Source organism: Athene noctua, chromosome 3, assembly GCF_965140245.1.
Source record: "Athene noctua chromosome 3, bAthNoc1.hap1.1, whole genome shotgun sequence".
NCBI lineage: Eukaryota > Metazoa > Chordata > Aves > Strigiformes > Strigidae > Athene > Athene noctua.
Genome location: NC_134039.1, coordinates 17,369,604 through 17,390,850, shown reverse-complemented (window position 1 = coordinate 17,390,850; position 21,247 = coordinate 17,369,604). Strand labels below are relative to the sequence as shown.

General features: G+C 38.0%; 1 protein-coding gene across 15 annotated transcripts in view; it reads right to left on the bottom strand.

Annotated features, from left to right (window-relative positions):
• Positions 1 to 21,217, bottom strand: part of ERC1 (ELKS/RAB6-interacting/CAST family member 1) — a 298,605-nt gene extending 277,388 nt beyond the window's left edge. For 14 of the 15 annotated variants that reach the window (XM_074902123.1, XM_074902127.1, XM_074902132.1 and 11 more), the window contains exons 1-2: positions 21,118 to 21,217; positions 10,861 to 11,690 (exon numbers count right to left, since the gene is read on the bottom strand). In XM_074902123.1, coding sequence (XP_074758224.1) covers positions 10,861 to 11,529 — 669 coding nt within the window. In that variant the 5' untranslated portion in view covers positions 11,530 to 11,690; positions 21,118 to 21,217. Of the gene's footprint in view, positions 1 to 10,860; positions 11,691 to 20,912; positions 20,989 to 21,117 lie in introns of those variants that run through there. The other variant, XM_074902124.1, reaches the window with a different exon arrangement.
• Between the last annotated feature and the right edge of the window lie 30 nt (positions 21,218 to 21,247).

Genomic DNA, 21,247 nt, shown 5'->3' with positions numbered 1-21,247 from the left:
AAAGTAAACTAGCAGCTCTGCTCCAGATGCACACCAAACACACCTCACTCCCTAATGCAGAAACAAATAAGTGAATCGAGTATCACTCCTTCAGATAGCATATAACCACATGTGCAGGTGAATGTTTGGTTCAATAGACCATAACAAATCTAGTCAAGAGTTGAACAGCCAAATTAAATACAGTATATATGAAGGGGTCCCAGCATTAACTCTATCTATAATCAGCTCTTACTATACCAAATAACCTGCTAACAAGTTCACCCTGTGAAGTACAGATCTACTTTTTCCAGACCAGTCTTCAAAGACTGTCAAGCATTCAGCAGTTCACAAAGAAACATTAACAACTGTATTAAGTATAAAAGAAAGTGAATTAATGATTTTTTTCCACAAGTTCCCAGTCTTTCAGATTAAAGAAGCCTGGCACGAAACACTATAAACAGTGATGCTAAATATGAATAAATGACAATTCTCACAAAGTCAAAAGAAGAGAGACCTCAGAAGGCATACAGATTTGAGCTGATTCAGCCAAATGTAAAGAAGGAGAGGAATAATATCTGAACAAGTATACACTAAATTGATTCTCCTTTGAGAAAACACAGCATGCAGTTTTAGAAGGCTAGTCTTGAATGCATTCCCAGCCTTAGCAAAATAAAAGCTTTTACAAGACAGAAATGATAACTTGGAACCTTCTTTAAATGGCAAACATGGGATATTGAATCTTTTTTCTAGGAGGATGGGGGAGAGAGAACGTAAGAGCAGTACATCCAAATTTGTTCAACGGTTATACGTTAAGTGCAAAGTCCAATTTTAAAGTCAAATAGTAAACGTATTTAGTGATTTAAAACAAAAAAGCCCCCAAAAGTAAGATGGGTTTTGTAACCATAGTTAGAAGGTATACTATTTCCAACTAGAATGGCTTATAAAGGAGTAATTGTGGAACTACTAGTAGGATTTCACTAGCATGTTACACAACTGAGAAAAGTATTACAAATCATTTCCTGAGCACACACGTAGTACCCACACTTACTTCAACTGCTTGGTCAAGTATGTGCAGAGTTTCTCATGAATCACAGCCAAAGGATACCTATCAAAACTTTTCTTAATGTCAAAACCATCTTCAAGTTCAAACCAAAGTTAATCCGGTGTTAAAAAAAGTTTGGATTAATTCATTTTATTGCAAGGTGGCTTTTTGAGTTCCCCCCCAATATAAATCACTGCAGATAATTCCATTCTTTGGAACCTCCCAGACACGGTGGCGTGATCAGGAGGTCCAAACATCCTCTGCAAAGAGGATCACAAAATGGTTATTTTCAGTTTTTCTTCACCTGTAAAGAATTCTGTTGACTGCACACATATAGCACACTATTTACTTTCTCATATGAAAGTATACCTATGCTTCCTTAGAAAGATCCCTTCTTTGAGTAACTAGGGTCACAGATCTATCAAAATGGTTACACATTAACAGGCTCACAACCATACAGTCAAACCTGACCCATCAGATACTAACTGAAGGAGAAAGCCTTAAAAATTGTCCTCCAAATCAAAGCTTCCATACACAGAAAAATTTGACTTTACTCAACTGATATACAGGCTGATAAAGACTGGGAAATTCCTGTACCCTCAAAAAAGCATATCCATGGTTGTAAGCCTTTTGTACTATTACTCTGGACAAACAAATCTCCACAAGCAACTACATCTGTTGATTTTAACATATGCATCATAAGGAAGATTTCAGAAAAGTACATATACTTGCTATGCTAATGTGTTTACACAAAGATTGCCATACTTGGTCAGATCAAAGAATTACCTAGATTTTTATTTCTGCCCTCTCCCAAAGTTCTCCTCTCCCTCCTCATCAGGATTACTGAGCAACATAATAAAGAAACCACTGAAAAGTTGTTAACTCCCTAGTAAACACTACACTGTAATTTGTACTGAACAGAGATGAATAATGAATCATTGAACAATCTGATTCTCCACATTTATCCAAGTGAGGGAAATGAGGCATACTTTCCAAGTCTTCAGTGCAGAGCACAGCATCTCCTAACAACCTAATTAAAAGCCTTTACTATACTTGTTCTTTCTGCCCATTTCCTTTTTCTAGGATTATTCTGAGATTCATCATTTCACCTATTAGCACTAATCCTCAGGCTAAAGCTTCTGCCATCCTCTCCAAGGATGCACTTCTCTCATCCAGCAAAGAAATACTGAAATCTCCTGCCACAGGAGCCAAAACCACTTTCAAGAACTTCACATGTACATTTTTAGTTGATGCAAAATCCAGACCAATAATTAAGTCTTACTGTGAACTGAGGGATTTCTTGTGGATCAAATAAAAAAGCTATGTCCCATGAGACTTCCATGAAAAAAACCCTAACCTAAAAAGAGAAAGGAGAAAAATCTTATCCTACACACTCCTTCACTGTTTTTAAGTCTACAATGTAACCAAGACCACTTTTTTCTTATGTGGAGAATAAAAACCTTACAGTTGATTTCCATCTGTGTGCATGAGATGCACCTTCCAGTTCCTGTAAAGCAGAAAAAGTAATTTCATTTTGTAGCACAGTGGCAAGAAAGTGTTCAGCATAGACACGATATAGACACCTGTGCTGACTTATTTTGACCTCAGAAACAAGTGACAAAAGGTATCAGAAGAAATGCATGACCCTGTATTCTTTGGAATCCCCATCAACGTATACTTAGAAGACCACCTGTTCTCAAAATTTAACAGTCCAAGGTAGCTGGTACCTGATCATCTGACAAGAAGGATTAAAAATCCATAAAATTAACATCAAGCATAGTTACTCATGCAGAAGGCCTACATCTGTGAAACGTTTAGACAGCAATGGAGTACTTCATGAAGTGCCTACTCCTTGACAATGCTGCTCATAAGAACATGATGATGATGTTGTATGTATTGGTCAGGAAAAAATACACCTATACTTAGCTTTGATATAGACACCAGTGAGGCTTAGTTAATTTTGGACTACTATTTATTACTTGCTTGTTTTTCCAAACCTAGGCTGTCTCCCTGTTTCTTTCCGGAGCCCAGTGGAACAGGGATGTAAAGGGGTGGAAAAAGAAGGGAAGAAGCAGGAAAGGGTACCACTGTAGAAACAGACAGATATCATACAGCAACAAGCATTAAACAAAGCAAGTAGAACTTATTATCTCCCTCTCTGTTATATCTGCAGAACACCAAAAAAGATATTTCTATTGGACAGCTGATCTCCATCCCTTTCTCCCTCCCTCAATAAAAAGTGTATTTTCATTGTCTTGTGCATGAGATTAGAAAAGCCATCACCCCAGTGACCTGGTCTTATTGTGTGTGCTTGCAATGAGCTGCCCAAGATTGTTAAAAAAATCTACATACCGCCTTTAAATTCCTTTTGATGCTGTGGAGACAAATTCTGGAAGAATCTAATTGTCTCCAAACAACTGCTCACCCTTGTGGCTTACAGTATTTATTTTCCAAAATACTGACAACAATCATTAGATTTTAAAAGCAATCCACACAGGAACTGCAGGCAGCATACAGCAGCAAGGACTAAATCATTTTTCTCTGTTTCAAAGGGATCCTGGACCAGTAGCCCCTAGCCAGGGAAGAGCAAAAGCAGCACACTGCACACACACTTGAGTCATTTATATAACAAAAGGAAGACACAGTAGTACACAGATATAAAAAAAAAATTAAAAGCTTGTTTATAGATGAATAAACACTTTAAATGCAACAGCCATCAAAATCTTAGGTTTACCGATGACAGTACATTACTTAGCATTCCAGTTTACAAACAAAGTTGCTAAAACTAAACTGAAGAAGCCAGTCACATGGTATTTATTCCTGTAATTATTATACATATGTTTAACTCCTCTGATTTCTAATGCAACAATCACCAGAAGCACTCTTAACAGTGTTCTATGCCAATATTTTGGCATCTGATCATGCTCATTTCAATGAGCACACATGCAATAAGGAGACTATTTTCTGTTTTGGGGGTTTGGTTTGTTTGTTTTGGTTGGAGTTTTGTTGGTTTGGGGAGGGGAGGGGGAGTTGGTGTGTTGGTTTGGGGTTTTGGTGGGGTTTTTTTCCAAATAATCCAGTCAATCTTCCTAGGGTGAATCCTTAAGAAGACTTTCTTAATCAAGGTCAAATTACAAAAATTCAAATTATCATGAGATCTCTTCAAATACTGATCTAGATGTTGATAATGAATCCTTCCATAGATTACTTCTCTTTATGGTTTAAATGTAAATACTGACAGCAATTTCAAAACATGATGTATATCGGTATGTCCCAATTTCTTCCAATCAGAAGTTTTCAGTGTTTAGTCCAAGATTATAAATAGAAAAAAAAAAAAGTTTTCTCAATATAAATAAAAGAAAACAGACTACCTAATACTCTTTGGAAGCAAAAGTGACTGTACAAAACACAATACAACAACAGGGAATGACTGAGTTGCAAGGCATTTCAACAGTAAAAAGAACAAACACTAAATCAAGGGTGGGTTTGGTGATTTACTATGAGCTCTAAGTTAGAACGGAGCTTTGCAAAACTTGTCAAAACTGAGCATTGCTACCTTCTTCTCAAGGCTGCTAATGTAACCAACAAAACCATTTCTGCTTTGCAGTCCAAGGTACTACTACTGCAAGCACTAAGAAAATTGCTTCGATATAACAACTAGTATCAACACAGAAGAAAAGCAACTATGTTTTGTCCTTGTATTTTTTTCCACTACAAAACATGACTGTGGTCTTTCCAAGAGGATGCAATACAAACACAAAAGCTATGTAAAAACATACTTATGTGGACCTTGTGAGTTATGAAACTAAGTTTTGCTGAACAAGCTTTCTTTTCAAGGTCTTACAACTGTTATCTTCAGATTAAAAAATGGAGATACAATTATGATCCACTATATTTAGCGGATGCAGTCATTTTTCCCTCTGTTCATCAGATTATGCCAAAAATTATACAGAAAAACTACAAAGCATTATCCATGCAGGAAAATAGAGTGTAATCCCAAATAGCTACACTTACCTGCTGACAAGCCATTATAATCTGATTTCCATCGAGGAGCTCACATCACCACAAATTACTATTACTGAAAACACTGGTATTTTGTTGTGTTCACTAAACCCAAGTGTATATACAAAATGAATTCAAAGGAGTTGTACACTGGAATATCTAGAGCACTACCAAGTTAATATCTTTTTCCCCTCCTGCCAGCTCAGTTTGAAGTGGCATTTCACAATGTTTCTTTCTTCAATTAATAATTCAGATAGCTGTCATGACTGCTCTTGATAAGTTATCCAACTGTAACACTTCCAGAGTACAGAAATGTCTCCTCTGAACCCTTTTGGTCTCTAGCTCTTACCTCAGAATGTACATATATGTATTTATCCTAAATACAAAAGTTTTTCTGTCTTACCAATGCCTTAAATGTTAATGGGATCTTAAATACCTACTTTGGTAAAAAAAAATAAAATACTTTCCAACTAACAGTTTAGACATTGTGGCCCTCTCTCCTGTATCATCTTTAAGCTATGAGGCTTTCTAATATCACCAAATTAGAATGAGTTTATAAAAGCTCTATTTCAGTTTTTGGCCTTGCAGGCATACACAAAGATGGGCATATGTATTATTAGTACAACTTAAATCCTTTTTCCACGGACTGGCAGTTCCATCAAAAGTCCTCTCTACTGAAATCAGTATCACATAGAGTAAGAAAGACACATGGGAATACTGGATTTGGTATTAGAAAGCTATAACATCAGTACAAGACCACTACTAAAATGAACTATAATGGAGGTGAACCTCTCTGTGCTACTGCTATCATCTATTACTGTTCAACTGTGCATCAAGTGACTAAAAGGAAGCCTGATCTAAACCAGAGCCTTACAGTTTCAAGCTACCTAGTTCATTACTCAGAAAGTAAGAACACTTAAGGGAAAAAGTTAGTTACTCAAACACCAGAATTACAATAAAGCTGAAAGAGACAATGGCTTCTAAAGAAACACAGTAACACAGACAAGACTTTCCAGGAATATACATACTGAATGGTGGAATAATACACTGTAACCTTAGTTAGGAGTGAAATATCTGAACAGTCTCAATACACAGTGGACAAAGAATTATAGCAGAAAGAGCCTATTTAAAATTCTGCAGAATTTAAAGTAATCCCTCCCCCAGCTTAATAGCAAAAAGCACAGTTAAACTACTAAATTCAACAGCACTGCTGACGTCACCTGTTTTATTACAAGCTGCTTTTAAGTTGGTAGTATTCCCCTTGTATGTTTAATGGATCAAGCAGAGACCAGATGTTCAGCCTATGCTACAGTTCAAAGCAACTCAAAGTATTAGATTCTACCTCAATAGGAAACATGGGAGGAGCATTGGGGAACATAGATAAGCAAAAAGTCTAATTTTATTTCTACAGAATTGCAAAAAGTCAGAACACAGAAGGCCCATCTCTTGGGCAATTACATGACAATTTTTAAAGTCACTACAAAGTGCTGATATCTGAGGTATTTATCAAGTTGCAAGCACTCTTGAGGAGATAGTTTTGAGTTATTCCAAAAGAGAATTAAGTTATAATTTCATGCTGCAACTGGGGAAAGATAGAGGGAACCTTAAAGCTGGCAGCATTCTAGGGAGCTGACAGACATCTGCCATTATAAGAATTATTTAAATGTAATGCTGTGAGATACAGATAATGCCCTTAAGGAATGTCTATGGAACTGCATATTGCACAATTAAACATTCGTAATAGGAGAAAGTTCAGCTTTCTATCAACTAATAACCAACTCAGGAATAGCATTAGAATAACTCTTCACTAAGACAAATCAAAACTTTTTTCTTTAACGTAATTAAAAAACCCCATAAAATTAAATTAATGGAGAAGTGAGAATTATCTGATTTTCAGAGGAAATCAGAGAAAATGTGCTCAGAAGCTCAGCCAGTCTCACAACAGCAGCACCCAATGCACTTAAGATGCTCATTCCATGCTGCTATAAAATGGAGTGTACTTCTGACTGAAGAACACTGATGAAATGGTGGAGTACATCCATCACACTTCTCCATCACAATAAAGTAGAATGTTCTTCAAGCGCTTACCCCAAACAAGGTGAAATTCCTTTCAGAAATATTTTCTTGGTTAAACTCTCACTCAGACATCCAAGGCTAACCACAAAAAGACCACAGAAATACATCAAAGTAAAAAGATGTTTTCAGCAGTACCACATTATTCAGCTGAAATATAAATCAGATCTTAAATTAAGATCAGTCAGATGTGGGAAATTTCAATGCAGAGCATTAGACATCAAATTTGCATTGCACTACTTTTTGTAAGAGAAAATCATTTTGTTATAAGCAAGTTTCAATTGACAGTTCTTTTTTTCTTGAGTTCCACATAGTCCACCATGGTACAGTTTTTAGGGAAATTATTTCTATCAAAGCGCAAAAAAAATACTCGTTAGGCTTCTGATGAAGAGGTTTCCAGGTAAATTTTAAACCATGAATTTAAAAAAAAAAAAAAAATTCAACTCAGAAAAATACAGTTTCTACTAAAGCACGCTGAGGAGAGTGATACCATGCCAAAAACAAACTCCTGTTTATTGGCTCCATCAGTTCATCCTTGTATATGCATGGGTTTGTTAACCTTCAAGAAATCATTTGCACTCTCCTCCTGGCTTCTTGAAAAGTATAATTGGTTAACTAATCCACACCGCACTGCAAACTACTGTACTTTTTTCCAAGAACTTATGTTAACTAGAGGAATACTTTCCATGTTTAGTTTTAAGCTCTTCAAAATGAGATGACAATGACATTTTCCATTTATGAAAAGAAAGGATTTTCTGGCTCTTCAAGATCTGTAATAAAAATAAAGTTCATGCTACACTCCACAGCTGTAGTATTTGCTCAGAGCAGCTGAGGAATACAGCTGTGCTGCACCACAACTGCTGCAAACACCTCAACTGAGTAAGACCAAAGCACTCTCAACCCAAGTGAGAGCTATATAGGTGCATGTGCATGACATTCTCAGTATTATATCCAATATATCCCTGCTACCTATTGCCCTAAGAGGCCAAACAAACAAAATGAGATGTGACAGCCTCAGGACAGGGAGCATACTCTTTAATCTCCCTATTCATTCTCTGATCTTTATTGAATCCAGAAAATTTCTTGGAAATCACTAAGCAACACATCAATAACTGTGATTCATTTGCACATGTTCTCAAAAAATGGGAAAGAAAACCCAAAGACACCAGTACATTTTTCACAGAAGGCTGAGGTAGCTCACCAGAGCTCACATTTTCACATATTTTTAACAACTTCCAAAACCAAGAAGCAATTCAATCATTCTGAGTTGAGGTGACAAGAAAAGCAATAAAAAAATACAATCAGGAACAACCAAGAGTGCATAGAGGAATAAAGAGCCACAGCAAAGAGATTGAGATATCAGATAATGGCATGAGTCAGCCAGCAACTTGGCTCCATGAGTTGAGTCCATTTTTAACAGTGCATTTGGCCTCAGCTAAACCTAATATAAAGCACAACTTCTGCATGTGTGAGAAGCCTTTATTAAAAGTGATGTGCCGAAATATTCGCATTGAGGTCTAAACCAGCAATTTCTGCAATTATACTGGAATTCACTTTATGGGGAGGTGAGAGGGGTAATGAAGAGATTTTTCTGGTCCCTCAACAGGTCAGAGAAATCCCTTGTTCAGTGTCTAAACAGAGAAGTCTGTTTAATTACAGTAAACCCTATTAAACTGATCTTCCTTATAAAAGGCTGAAGTGACCAACTCCAAAAGTCTATAGAAGACATAATGAATTCAGAGTTTAATTAGGACACACTGTTAGCTAACTATAATCTATTAATTAGCATTCTTAGTTTTTACAGCTCATTGCAATAATACCCTTTTACTTTTAAATTGCACCCTTCTTTTTTTGGACCAAAGTTATACAGTTCTACCAGTGTGGTAGTAATTATAGTGATTGCCTACAGAACAGTGGCCTGGAAATATCTGTAAATGTTTAATTAGAGGATAAAGAAAAGGCAAGAAAAAAACCCTCATACAGTGGAATCACTGTTCTCCAATCTATACACATTTAGTAACCTGTTAATCCATTCTAAACCATATATTAATTGCATTTTTCTTGCAAGATTTCCACAGCATCCTCAAGTGTCAAAACTGATTTCAGAAAAAAGGTTATTTATATTCCAAGACATTCTCTTCAATATGAAAACAGAACTTAAAAATGAAAAGAATTTGAGAATTAAAATACTTAACCTGTAGCTGAAATACAAAGAGCTTCAGAAAGTTGAGTAAATGGTATTCCATGTATTCATTATACTGGTACTGTACCACTATAACTAAAATTTTCACTGAATTACTCCTTCTAAGGAAATCCTACTCTTCTAATAAAAACTATTTAACTTTAGGTTTTCTTCACTACAAGATGACATATGAAAATAAATACAAAGTGTCACACATATTAACAAATCCCATGTTGTGATACTTACCATTCAGTAAGAATACAGCTTTAAAACTACATTAAAAGTTCATTAAATTATTTCATACTAACTCGAGAAAAGCAACTTAATTTCATCAACTCAGTTCTTTAAAAAGTGAAAAGAAAATAGCAGACAGCTTCGGTGTAGTAGATTATCACTAGCCAAATGGAATCACTATTTATGACAGGTCACCTTAGAGTATGTCAAGTACTAGAAGCACCACTTTTTAAATCCAGCAGTTCCCCTCTACCTTCTAAAGAAAATCTTAAAAAAAAAGCACTGCCTAAAATAGCAAGTATACCTTAAAAATGTCAAGAACATGATCATGCTTGAATTATAGAAACTATTTCAATTAAACTTTCTCGGATATCAAGAAAACTCAGTAGGGAAAGTAATTTTGTCATGGTGAAAGCTGACTTACATGTCAGGAAACTTTTGGAGTTGGACACTGGGTCTGTTTTCCATAAGACTGGTGAGGTTTCTTACTAGAGAGTCCAAAGATATACCTAATTCACATTTGGCCAGAAACAACTAAACATGAGGACACTAACTCAAAAGACAAGTAGTTACTTCCAGATTAAGCTAGCAAGAAGGTCTAGGTGGGAAATCTTTTAAAAAGCTTTTAATAAGTAGAGCTGACTACAAAGAGACCTCGATTTCAATCAACCTCTCAGTTTTATTCTAATTTAGGGACAAGACAAAAAAACTAGACACCCAAGATTCTCTGTTCTTCTGCCTATTCTTTAAGTAGCCAGACCCCTTCAAAAAAAACTGTAGGGTGCTTTATGATAGTTGCATAACAAGATATGCACAGCTTATGACAAAAGAATAGATGAGCAGGTATTAAATGGTGTTACTTAAATTTAGTCAAAAACACAATTTATATTTGTTTGTGAAAATTGTAGGTCTGGAGGTTCTAATAACTTGAGCTCTAAAATAAGACCAGTGTAACATAAACCTTGTTTTACTGGCAATCTGTCAACATTCAACAACAGTTCAGTTGGTTCTGGGGTCCACAGTTCTGCAAAGAATGCTTCAAGAGGTAAGCTCTATAGCAATATTAATTATGAACAGGGCAAAATACTTCCAAAAGGAAACCAAGTGGTTAGCATCACTCCCAGGAAAAAAAAAACATGACACACAAGAAGAAATAAACACTCAAGAAGTGGCTTACAAGTCTGACAAACATTTAAGAAGAGGCCTGTAAGTTGAAAACACATCCTATTCATACCGATTACCTAGGAAAAGCACCAATATAATTTCACTGCTTAAATGTGACATGCAAGTTTATTAAACTCATTTAGTCATGCTACTGCGCTAACACAACTGACATTAGATGACAAACCTGGTTTTCTTCTTGCAAAACTCTATATTGTTCCTTCCAAATGGTGATTTTTGAAGCTTCATCTTTCCTCAGAGCTCTCTCCTTTTTCAGCTCAGGACTCCAGAAGGTCTTGATACTGTTCATGGAAGAACTGAGCTTGCTTTCTTTCACCTCCACATCCTTGCGAAGCAGATCGTTTTCCCTTAACACTTCTTTAAGTTGTGTTTGCAGATCCATTATTGTGTTATCTCTGGCCTGGCGCAGTGAGTGAGGCACAGTGGATGCCATACTCACTGGAGGGAGATGGTGCTCTCCAAATGCAATAGTATCACTGGCAACTCCACTACTGGCAATGTTAGGGCTGCTACCCATTGCAGTCATCCTAACACCGTAAGGCAGCCGCCCCCCAGACCGGCCCAAAGTCATGGTGCTTTTTGGGGTATCTGCACCCACGTTCTCATGGTCACTTAGATACATAGGGCCAGATGTAGCATAGGCAGCATTTAAGGACTGAATATTTTCCATAGAAAGGGTTTTCCCACTGCCACCCCCCGTACTACTCCCAGAACTGCCTCCTGTGCTGTTGGTTCGACGATGGCCCAAGCGTGGTGACCGTGGCAGCCTTGGTGAACGCCCTGGACTCTGGTTGCTTGGCTCAACCTTACCAACTGACCGAGCACTTCCATACATGATTAAGCTGGTGGTGTGAGGCAATTAGATAGGCATAAAATCAAGAATGAGAGAAATCCTGATAAGTTCTTCAATGGTTGTAAGTCAGCTTAAGGCCAATCACAACTTAGATCCAGGTGTCCATCTTTGAAGTCACATGCTCACGATGTTCAGGACCATATCTGCATCAATAAGAACAACATATTAAATTCTGTATCAATAAAAATAACATATTAAATACCTAGTTTATCATTAAATATTTTGTCCCACATCAAATAAAGCATATTCTACTACCTTTACACTTCTCCAGCGTCTTCTCAATTCCCACTCACAAAAAAGCAATCTTTTATTTACACTCTAATATTTAAACTCAAAAAGGAACTTCTGTTCTTGATTTTCTGTTGTTATGTAGAGAGAAGAAAAAAAAAACACATCCATTTTCAAGCCATAATTTTGTAGGTCATGACCTGAACTCTACAAAAGTCATCTAACTTTTTTCCTGTTTCTAAGTGGTCCTAATTCTCTTACTCAGAAAGGCAACTGGTAAAGAGACAATCAGAATTTAAATGCCCATTCAGTAGCATTTTTTTCCTTCAAGCACTGCTAGCTTCCATAGGACAGTTTCTAAACCCTGTTGCTGTGAAAACAGTTCTGCAAATGGGAAGGTAGGATGGACTGAAATTATTCTGATCATGATCAATCAGTAGGTCCTTTTAGTGTTGACCTCCTTTACACTCAGAAGTCAGATCCGAAACTAAGAACCACCATGAAATCATTACTGACCACAAAGCTTAAACAAATATAGGTACAACTCCAGAAGAATGGCAATCACACAGCAATGGGACCAGTGAGGTTAAGAGGAACAAGAGGATCTCACCTCCACTGAAAACTGGTTCCAGCACCTTATTGTCTCGCAAACTGGGAACATGACTTAAATCTTTGTTCAGGTTAAGCAAAGATTTAAATCAAAATATATTTCTCATTAACCACCTCAGATTAATTCCATTAAATAATATCATTCCAACAACAAGAACCTCTTAAAACACAGAACAGTATGATATCATGTTGCAGTTCCTCCTCCACTCTACTTTTTCTTTAAACAAGAACTCTGGTAGCATATGCAATAAATTCCTTATTTTTTCACTGTAACATTATGCTCTTCTACAGGTGCTAACAGCTGACTCTAGTACAGGGGCACTAGGCTGAGACCACTGTCAAGATCTGGTAGAGGAGCAAGAAACAGGAATGAAATCCACTCTTTCTACTGAACAACTGCACTGCAGAATTGCTCACTATACAGCTCTCGCTCCCCACCCCCCCCCTCTATTTCTCCCAGTGTAAACTATCCCAAGTCACTGTTGGGGTCATCTGAAATCAAAACTAGAACACAGAAACACTCCTGGATCTGACCTCTCCCCATCAGATAAAAGAATACCAGGTAGCATCCAAAGAGCAGTACCATCTTATATATAACATGTTTCCTTTCACACTAGCTTTCATCTAGCCTCACCTTCTGCTCAGAAGTTAGGTTTGCCACATATTAGGAATCAATTTTTCCAAACTCTACAGCATATTTGTGAGAGACTAACTGGGCAAGCAGATGAAACAATTAGAAGAGGAATACACTTACAAAAGGAAGTGTACAAATAGTAAAAGCAGGTGGAAGGGAAGAGACCAAAAAATAATATTGAAAAAAATACTGGAAAAGGGTAGAAAGAAAAAGGTAAAAGCCTGATGTAGAAAAAATACATAATTTTTCCTTTCAGAAACAAGTCAGTATAGGAAAAAATACAACAAGAAATAGTTTTAAAATATTTAGTTTAACGCTAATTTTGAGATGGAAAACAATATCAGAGTAAGGCAGCATTTTTTCATTTTCACACTATTTCATAGAAGATAAAGCAGCACAAGTAATTTTACAAAGGTAATGGAAGCCAATGCTATTTTGTGAACAGTCCTCAAGAAGTTCAAGTGCTTGCTCTCTCTTTCTCTCAGTTTCTCCTTTTTTTAAAAAAAAAATATGACAACCAAAGCTAACAACAATATTGCTACAGAGTATTTTAAAACACATATGTAAAGGAAAATAGGCCAAGGAAAGATAGCCATGGGCATTAATAACTGAAGTTAGCTACCAAACCACCACCTACAGATTATTTTTTAAAAAAATACAAGTTACAGATAGGACATTTCTTCTATTTCAGCTACATATCCTTATGCAAAAGAGTACAGAAATACAAACTATGTAACAAAGTCTACAGTGTTCCACTGGAGTTGCTTCAATAAGCAAGACACTGTGCCCCAGATCTGGAAGAAAAACACTTCTCCCAAATAGAAAAGCTATTTCAGACTAATCTCACTGTTTGAGATATCAAAATGCTAAAAATGCTGCTGTGACACCACTTGAGCACTCAAAACAAGTCAGATACAATTTCTTAGACACTACATAAAGTACATTGAACTGAGAGCTTGCATTTACAAGGACACTTGAAAAATAATCCCAATTAATTCATTTGCTAGAAACTCACCACAGTAAATCAGTGCAAATACTCACTCGCTTAACCTCTTTAAATGAGTTTAACTTGAACCAAAATATTAGATGTGTTTTATTTCATGCGTTTTCGTTAAAGCACTTTCTCACAAAAACATGAAGTTGCTCAAGTACTGTTTCATGCAGAAATATCACCTAGTAAAATGCTTAACAACACACAAGAAGCACACAAAAGATTTTAGATCATTTCTAATGAGTTAATCATCCCCAAAATAAAAAAATCGTGGAATTGCTTTCTCCTTGCTTTAGCAACTTTTTGTTAAACTATTAATAGCTTTTCAAATAATGAAAGTGACATTGACAGAAAAGTAGCTTCCCAGGCAACTGAAAGGAGCTGGTACCACAGCAGGTGCTGTGCAGTAGTCGTCTTCTAATATACCAGGCAGGCAGGTTGGCTCTCATCCACCTTAAGTGGAAGCACCAGTCCTATGCTAATTCAGCTCTAAGCTTTTGTTTCACAGGTAGGCACCATCCCCTCTGTTATGCAGAAAAATTGAATAATTCAAGCTATGAAAGCCAACTGCTAGAATTAGCTGCTGATTAGGGTTATGAAAAGGATTCCCAGAGAGGACACACATGAAACTCAGGGAGAACTATGACATCTCTGCCACCACCACTACACATCACACTGCACTCACCTTTCAAAAGCAAAGCCAAACAAAAGCAGTAGATTAAGAAAAATCCTTTGAAACAAGCAAACATATCCCTCCAGTATTTATCTTGAAATGAGAACTTTCCTTATACCGCTGTTAGCCTTTAAAATTGTGAATATTTCAAATATTAACTAAATACACCCTTCCAACCATGCAGTCAGTTTCAGTATTTTCACGGACACAGAGATTTGCCATGGTTCAAGAGGAAAAAAAAAAATGTTACAAGATAAAGCTTAACATTTTTTTTTCTAGGAGCGCTAATCACCAGCCATTTCACTTTGTTGCTATTAGAAATCCATAAGCAGAAGTAGATACTAAGACAATTCACACTAGGAAAAACCTTTCATCCTTGAAACAGAAATGTGAAGGAAGTGTCAGAAACATCTTTTCTCATCCTCAATACCAATTAATCAGGAAGAATAAAGAGTTCTAGTTTCCCTGCAGAAGTCCAAGCAAAATTGTGTCAAAAATCTCTTTCAGATAGCAACATAACCAGAAAAGTTGAAGCTTTTCAATATTCTGATCACACTAGCATTTTACTAGGAATCTCAGAAGTACAGTCTCTTACCTTTCAGGAGGCCAACATGCAGCACTGTTAATTTTTTCCTCACAAATAAATCATCCCTTAACCTTACAGAATGGTGGTAACCACAAGGAACACTGTCTAGCTGCGACATTAATGTATTGACCATTTTAACTTTGCGAACTCTCCCATAGGTTTCAAAAACATTTGGTCTTTTTTTGACAGTACAGGAACCCTTACTTAAGATTACAGAGAAAGAGACTATAAACTGCAAATGTTTAAAAAAAAAAAATAATTGCTAAAGTCAGCGCTAAACCATTTTTCTTCAAGGTAGCTTGCATACCTTTACACTTGTGAAACAAAACTCCATCGTTCACTAAGAGAAAAAAACCTTCCAAATACCATCCTATCTGCAAGCCAAATAAAAAAAAAAATCCCCAAAAATTAATGTCAGCCAAACGAAAAATTTCATACAGATATCTAGCATAGCAGCTTTACAAATAGAGACATATGATTGATCTGCTTTAATATTAGTTGAAAATGCTATCTAGCAATTAAGAAAATGCTTGAAAGGACTGTCAAGAGCATAAAAAAGAATAGATGAGAATTACACAACATTGTAGAAAAAAGTTGGAAAAAAAGGACAGTTATGAACACATTTTCCATATGAAAATGATAAGATAAATAATAGTACATCCTGCCTGAAGTGACAACTAAGAAAAATGTCTTCTAAGATCACAGGTAACTGTCCAAAACCACTCAGACAGACACTGTGGACCTGTGGAAAAAATTATAATCTGACAGTAAAATTTAAATGTACTACTAGCACAAGTTGCGGCAACTAAATTGAATGTTTCATTATGATAGCCTAGTCTTAAACAGTGAAAAGCAATGGAGAATCAAGCCTCCTTCAAAACACCAAAGCAGCTATCACTCCAAGAAATATAACATTATCCAGAAGCATACATCAATGCAAATGGCAATTCAAAGCAGCAGGAAAGCTGGTAACTCCTGCATCAGAACCTAGCATGTTTGAAAGAACAGTAAAATGCAACCTACACAACTTTTACTTTTAGATTTATTTTTAAGGCAATTACAAAGTGACATAGAGCAGGAATAGGTGCACTACACTTGTCAAAGGATCTGGTGGATTTCAATAAGAGTTGTACTCAGGCATAGTAGAAATGTAAGAAATTCTGGAGAGATCACATTAACATCAACTTCAGGATAAAGAATCCAATAAAATGAGACGTGTTTACCAATGCAGTCACACTCAGCCCCAATATCGAGTATTTTATGTGAACCAATGGCTCAGAAAGCAGACATTCCTGGCTGACAGAAAGCAGAAGAATTATTAACACAAAGTTTTGTTAACCTCTGGAAGATCTCTCTGTCACATAAATATATAATGCCTTTCATATCTCCCCCTACTTCAGGACAAATATTAATACCACAGTAACTACTTCTAGGTAAGTAAGCAAACCAAATACAGAAGAACATACTGCAGAAACACAGAAAAATCCCTGCTTACACTTGTTAAAAGTAATTTTCAAATAACTTCTGCAGCCTTCAGCAAGTAACATTTTTTCTGAATTTCTTTTCTGCAGTTGCTCTTCTGGACTGACACCAGCTGACAGACAGCAACATTTAGAGTCATCTCCTTAATACCATCACTGCCTGATGGTCAGGAACGGGCCAGTTTGATCACGAACTGGGTAAGCAAGCACATCTTACCACTTAACAGCACAGTGACCCCTCCCGTGCCACCCATCAGCATAACGGAAGCCATATACCCAGCTCCCAGAAGACTGAACTTTCTTGTCACACCAATCCCTGTCTGCAGAAGGAAAGCTTTTGAATGTCAGTTCTATAATAGCAGCAGAAAAGTCAGCCTTTACAGGAGCTGTCTTAATCTGATAAAGCAGTGTGGCAGCCACATTAGACTTCATTAACAGTGGTAGCAGTTGTTCACATTTTCATAATTAACACATTAATAGTTAATCACAAGTAAGAACAACTAGATTATACAATGGGACCTGGACTCCAGAACAGAGCAAGAAAAAAAAAAAAAAAAAAAGGAATTCCAAAACGGAAAAGCTTTATTCCAGTCAAACCCTGACAAATATCTTTACCTTGGAATTCAAATAGTGGGTATGATGGGAGAATAGGTAGGACTCACAACAACTTAGAGGTGTGTCAACCAAGACAAAAAAATTGAACTCCTGTTACTTTCTGGTACACACAATTACAAAAACTACAGTTGCTATGCTACTTTACATAAAAAAATGGGAAAAATCTATTTTAGGACTATAATGTAGATTTTAGGCTTGACTAGTTCTGGAAGGTAAGAAAGCTCACTACTTTTCATTACTTCACTAATGACATAATGCGAATTACATAATTACATTCACTTCACTAATGACTATTACACAAGAAAATGAGAGAAGATAGGTTACTTAGGAAATTATTTGCAAGCCAGACAATGCTGAACACAAGGCATTGAACCCATGGAATTCAAAGTTGTTTATCCATATCAAAATATTCTTATCCTCATGACCTTGACAGCAAGAAAGCAAAAAGGATGAATGAAATTAAGATGTGAACAGTACCTTTTTAGTCTGCTTTCCATTATGATTGATTCACATTCCTAGATAGAACATGAATAGATGCCTAAGCATCGATATCTGTTTAAGTTCAATCTTTTTTAGAGGTAGGTTGTTGGGTTTTTAAAAGTAAGTTCACCTACCTGCACATCTGCCAAGTTCACTGAAATCAACAGTGCCCTTGTTCTGACTCACGGAACATGAGAAGATAGGAATTGATACATTCCCCCTGCTGCACACAGAAAAAGAAATCTTCCCAGAAAAATATCTCAGAAGTCCCTGATAATCTTTAGATGACTGACATATTGAAAACCATGCTTTGTAAAATGTAGGCCATCAACCTCGACCCTAACATTTTGAGGAAAAACCCAGCAGTCATTTGTCAAAGGAGTGTTCTGTTTCTAAACATAAATTAATACTCCCTGTTACACACTTTTTAAATTTGAAAGGTTAACATAAACAGTACACATACACTTTAAATCATCACAGAACATGAAAATCATTTATCTGGTTTTTAGATATCATTCTGTTTCCCATTCTTCTCTCTCATTCCTACAAGATTTCCCATGCAGAATACATTACCTGCAAGTCTCTAAACAAAAGCCAGAAATATTCATCAGCTTCCTAGTGAATGTCTCCCACAAGTATGTATTTCCTTTCATAAGATCTACTTACCCCATAAAGAAGACATGTATAAGACAACAGAACACGCTCTACTCTACAGCAACTTCTTTGCAGAAGCAGTTTTAACTGACATCAGGTTTTGTTTCTTCTAATTCATGTAAGTCTTGATATTAGCCTAAAGGGTATACTTTCACCACCACAGCTTCATTCCTTCACATTTTCTTTCCCAAAAAATAAGACCACAAAACCAAAAAGGCTCACTACTATTATAAAAATGCATATGTTGCAGCTAAATCTTTATTTACTCGTATTTATATACCCTTTGTGATATACTACTTGCTTATAAGGATTTTTTCCTAATGCTCGGTAGGTTGGTCTCAACTCAAGGCAGAACATGAGGTGTTACTGATATTGCTAAAGGCCTTCCCTCATCTCACTTGTCAGACTAAAATGGCTCTGCTCACAGTATACTAAGAGTTAACCTGGTCACTAAATTTGGGTGCAGAGCAAGTCCTTTCCTTTTTTCAGATTCAGCAAAAAACCCTAGGTTTCTTTCATGACCAAGATTTGCAATTCAATCAAAAGGGCAAGTAAATACCACACCTGCTTTTTTGCCAGTCAGGCCATTAGCCAGAGGTTAGAGATGAAAAGTTATGCAAACAGAATCTCATAATGCCTGTGACAGGATCAAAGAAACAATGCCAAGACTTATGAAAAACAAGATGCTTTAATATAGCTCAGATAAGAAAAACCCAAACTGAAAAAAAAAAAATGCTAACATCCTTAAAGCGATTAAATTATAGCTAAATTGCTTTCCCAGAAAAGGTGGAGAAAGCTCAAATTGTATGAAATATTATGATAAACTTACTCAGCAGATCCTAAACTTTTTCTAACTGCAGTCCCTCTTGCAGCTTGATGGATTCAGACAATTCCAAATTTCTAGATAATATAGTAAAGTCACGCACTTGACTATTTGGGGAACTGCTGTTCTCTGATACTGTGTTGTCAGAAGTGATCTACAATCAGTACAGCTGTTTCAGTTATTAAATAACTAGTGGTTTAGCCCAAATATTTCATTACCCCTCCAAAAAAAATCAACTGTTGTACCATTAACTCTGCTCACACTAGCATGGGCAAGGTGGTGATTTTTCTCCTCTATTCTTATTTGATATGGCTGTAAGGGTGCTGACTCATAAGTGACCCTGAATTGGGGCACACATCTGAGTTGATGCATTTCTCAGCACATACAGTTATATGTCAGCCTAGAGATCGCAGTAGCTCAGGAGGAGGTATATGTTCAGCCGCCTACTGCTATAGATGCAGTAACCTCCAGGAGAAAAGGAGGGCAGGCAGCTGGTACAGATTACTGCTGTAGACATCCTAGGAGAGTTGGCCATTGTTTAAGAATTACAACCCTGCAGTCAAACCAGACAACTTTCTTTGGTTATAACCTGTTGTATTTCAGGTAACATTACCCAGCTACAATCACCCTGTGTACACACCAATGTGCCCCCAATACAAGCTTGGATAAAATGTTAAACATACATTGTTCTTTGGAGCAATTCTATTTCTATCCACTGGCTTTCATTCTCTTGGCTTCTGTACTGGTTTCCCCCACCATCACCTCCATAGGTGTTTCTTTATAGATTTTCTTCATATCTCCCAGTCTCACCCATTTGCACTGCAGTTTCACTTCAAACTATTTCACACCATGTCAGCAGAAATCATAAGGTGAACTTCCAGCATACATGCAACATTCTATGTAAATAGATTATATGCTTCATAACTAAGATTTAGAGTTCATGTTACAAACGAGACAGATGTGGAGAGACAGCAATCCCTGACACATGCTTCAGGATAGCAGCAGATTCAGAAACAAAGCATCGTGTCAGCTGACGCTTACTTTGTAGTAGACGTAATAAAAATAAATGTGACCACCGAGCATTTACAGCGGAAAAATAAGAAAATCCAACAGCACCGCAAGGTCCGGGTAGAAAGGCACCGGTCACCATTACCTCAGATGATGTGACTAAGACAACAAAAGCGTGCGCTTCCCAAGGACAGACTAAATAAGTAGGGGCGGAAAAATACAATACGGAACGCATGAAGGACCTACTGTGCGACGCGAAACCAAACCCCACCCGGCGCACAGCAGCCCGGGCCGGCGCACCACTACCGCGAGCAATGCCCGGCAGGACGCGGCGCCGCTGGCCGGCGGCCGGCGAAGCGGCGGGTAGGCTGCTGGAGCCGTCCCCGCGACCCGGCCGGCCGGGGCCGGTGGAGAGCTGTCGCCGTCCGGCCCCCGGGCAGTGACAGCGTGCGCGGGGCCCGGCAGGGGCGAGGCCCCGCAACCCCCCGGCCGCCTCCCCCGGCCGCGCCCGGGCGCCCCCTCTCTCCGGCCGGCCGACAGGCCGCGTGGCCCTCGGGGGAGCCACCGCCGGACCCAGACCCACCTGACCGGCAGCTTCCCGGCGACAGGCCCCGCCACCGCCTGCCCCCTGCCCCGCCGCCGCAGCCCCTGCCTAGCCCGGGGACTGCCCACAGCTACCGGCTCCCGCAGGGCCCGCCCCGCCCCTGGCTCCCCCCAGCGGCCGGTAAGAAGGGTTAACCCCCCCGTTCCGACCCCCCACCCCCCCTACCCCGAGTGAGGCCCCTCACCTGCCTGTCAGCCCGCGGGGAGGGCGTGCGCGACGGCGTGTGCGGGCGGCGGCGGCGCCCCGGTGCGGTGCGGTGCGGTGCGGTGCGGTGCGCTCGGCTCGGCTCCGCGCCCGCCGCCTCTCGCCTCTCT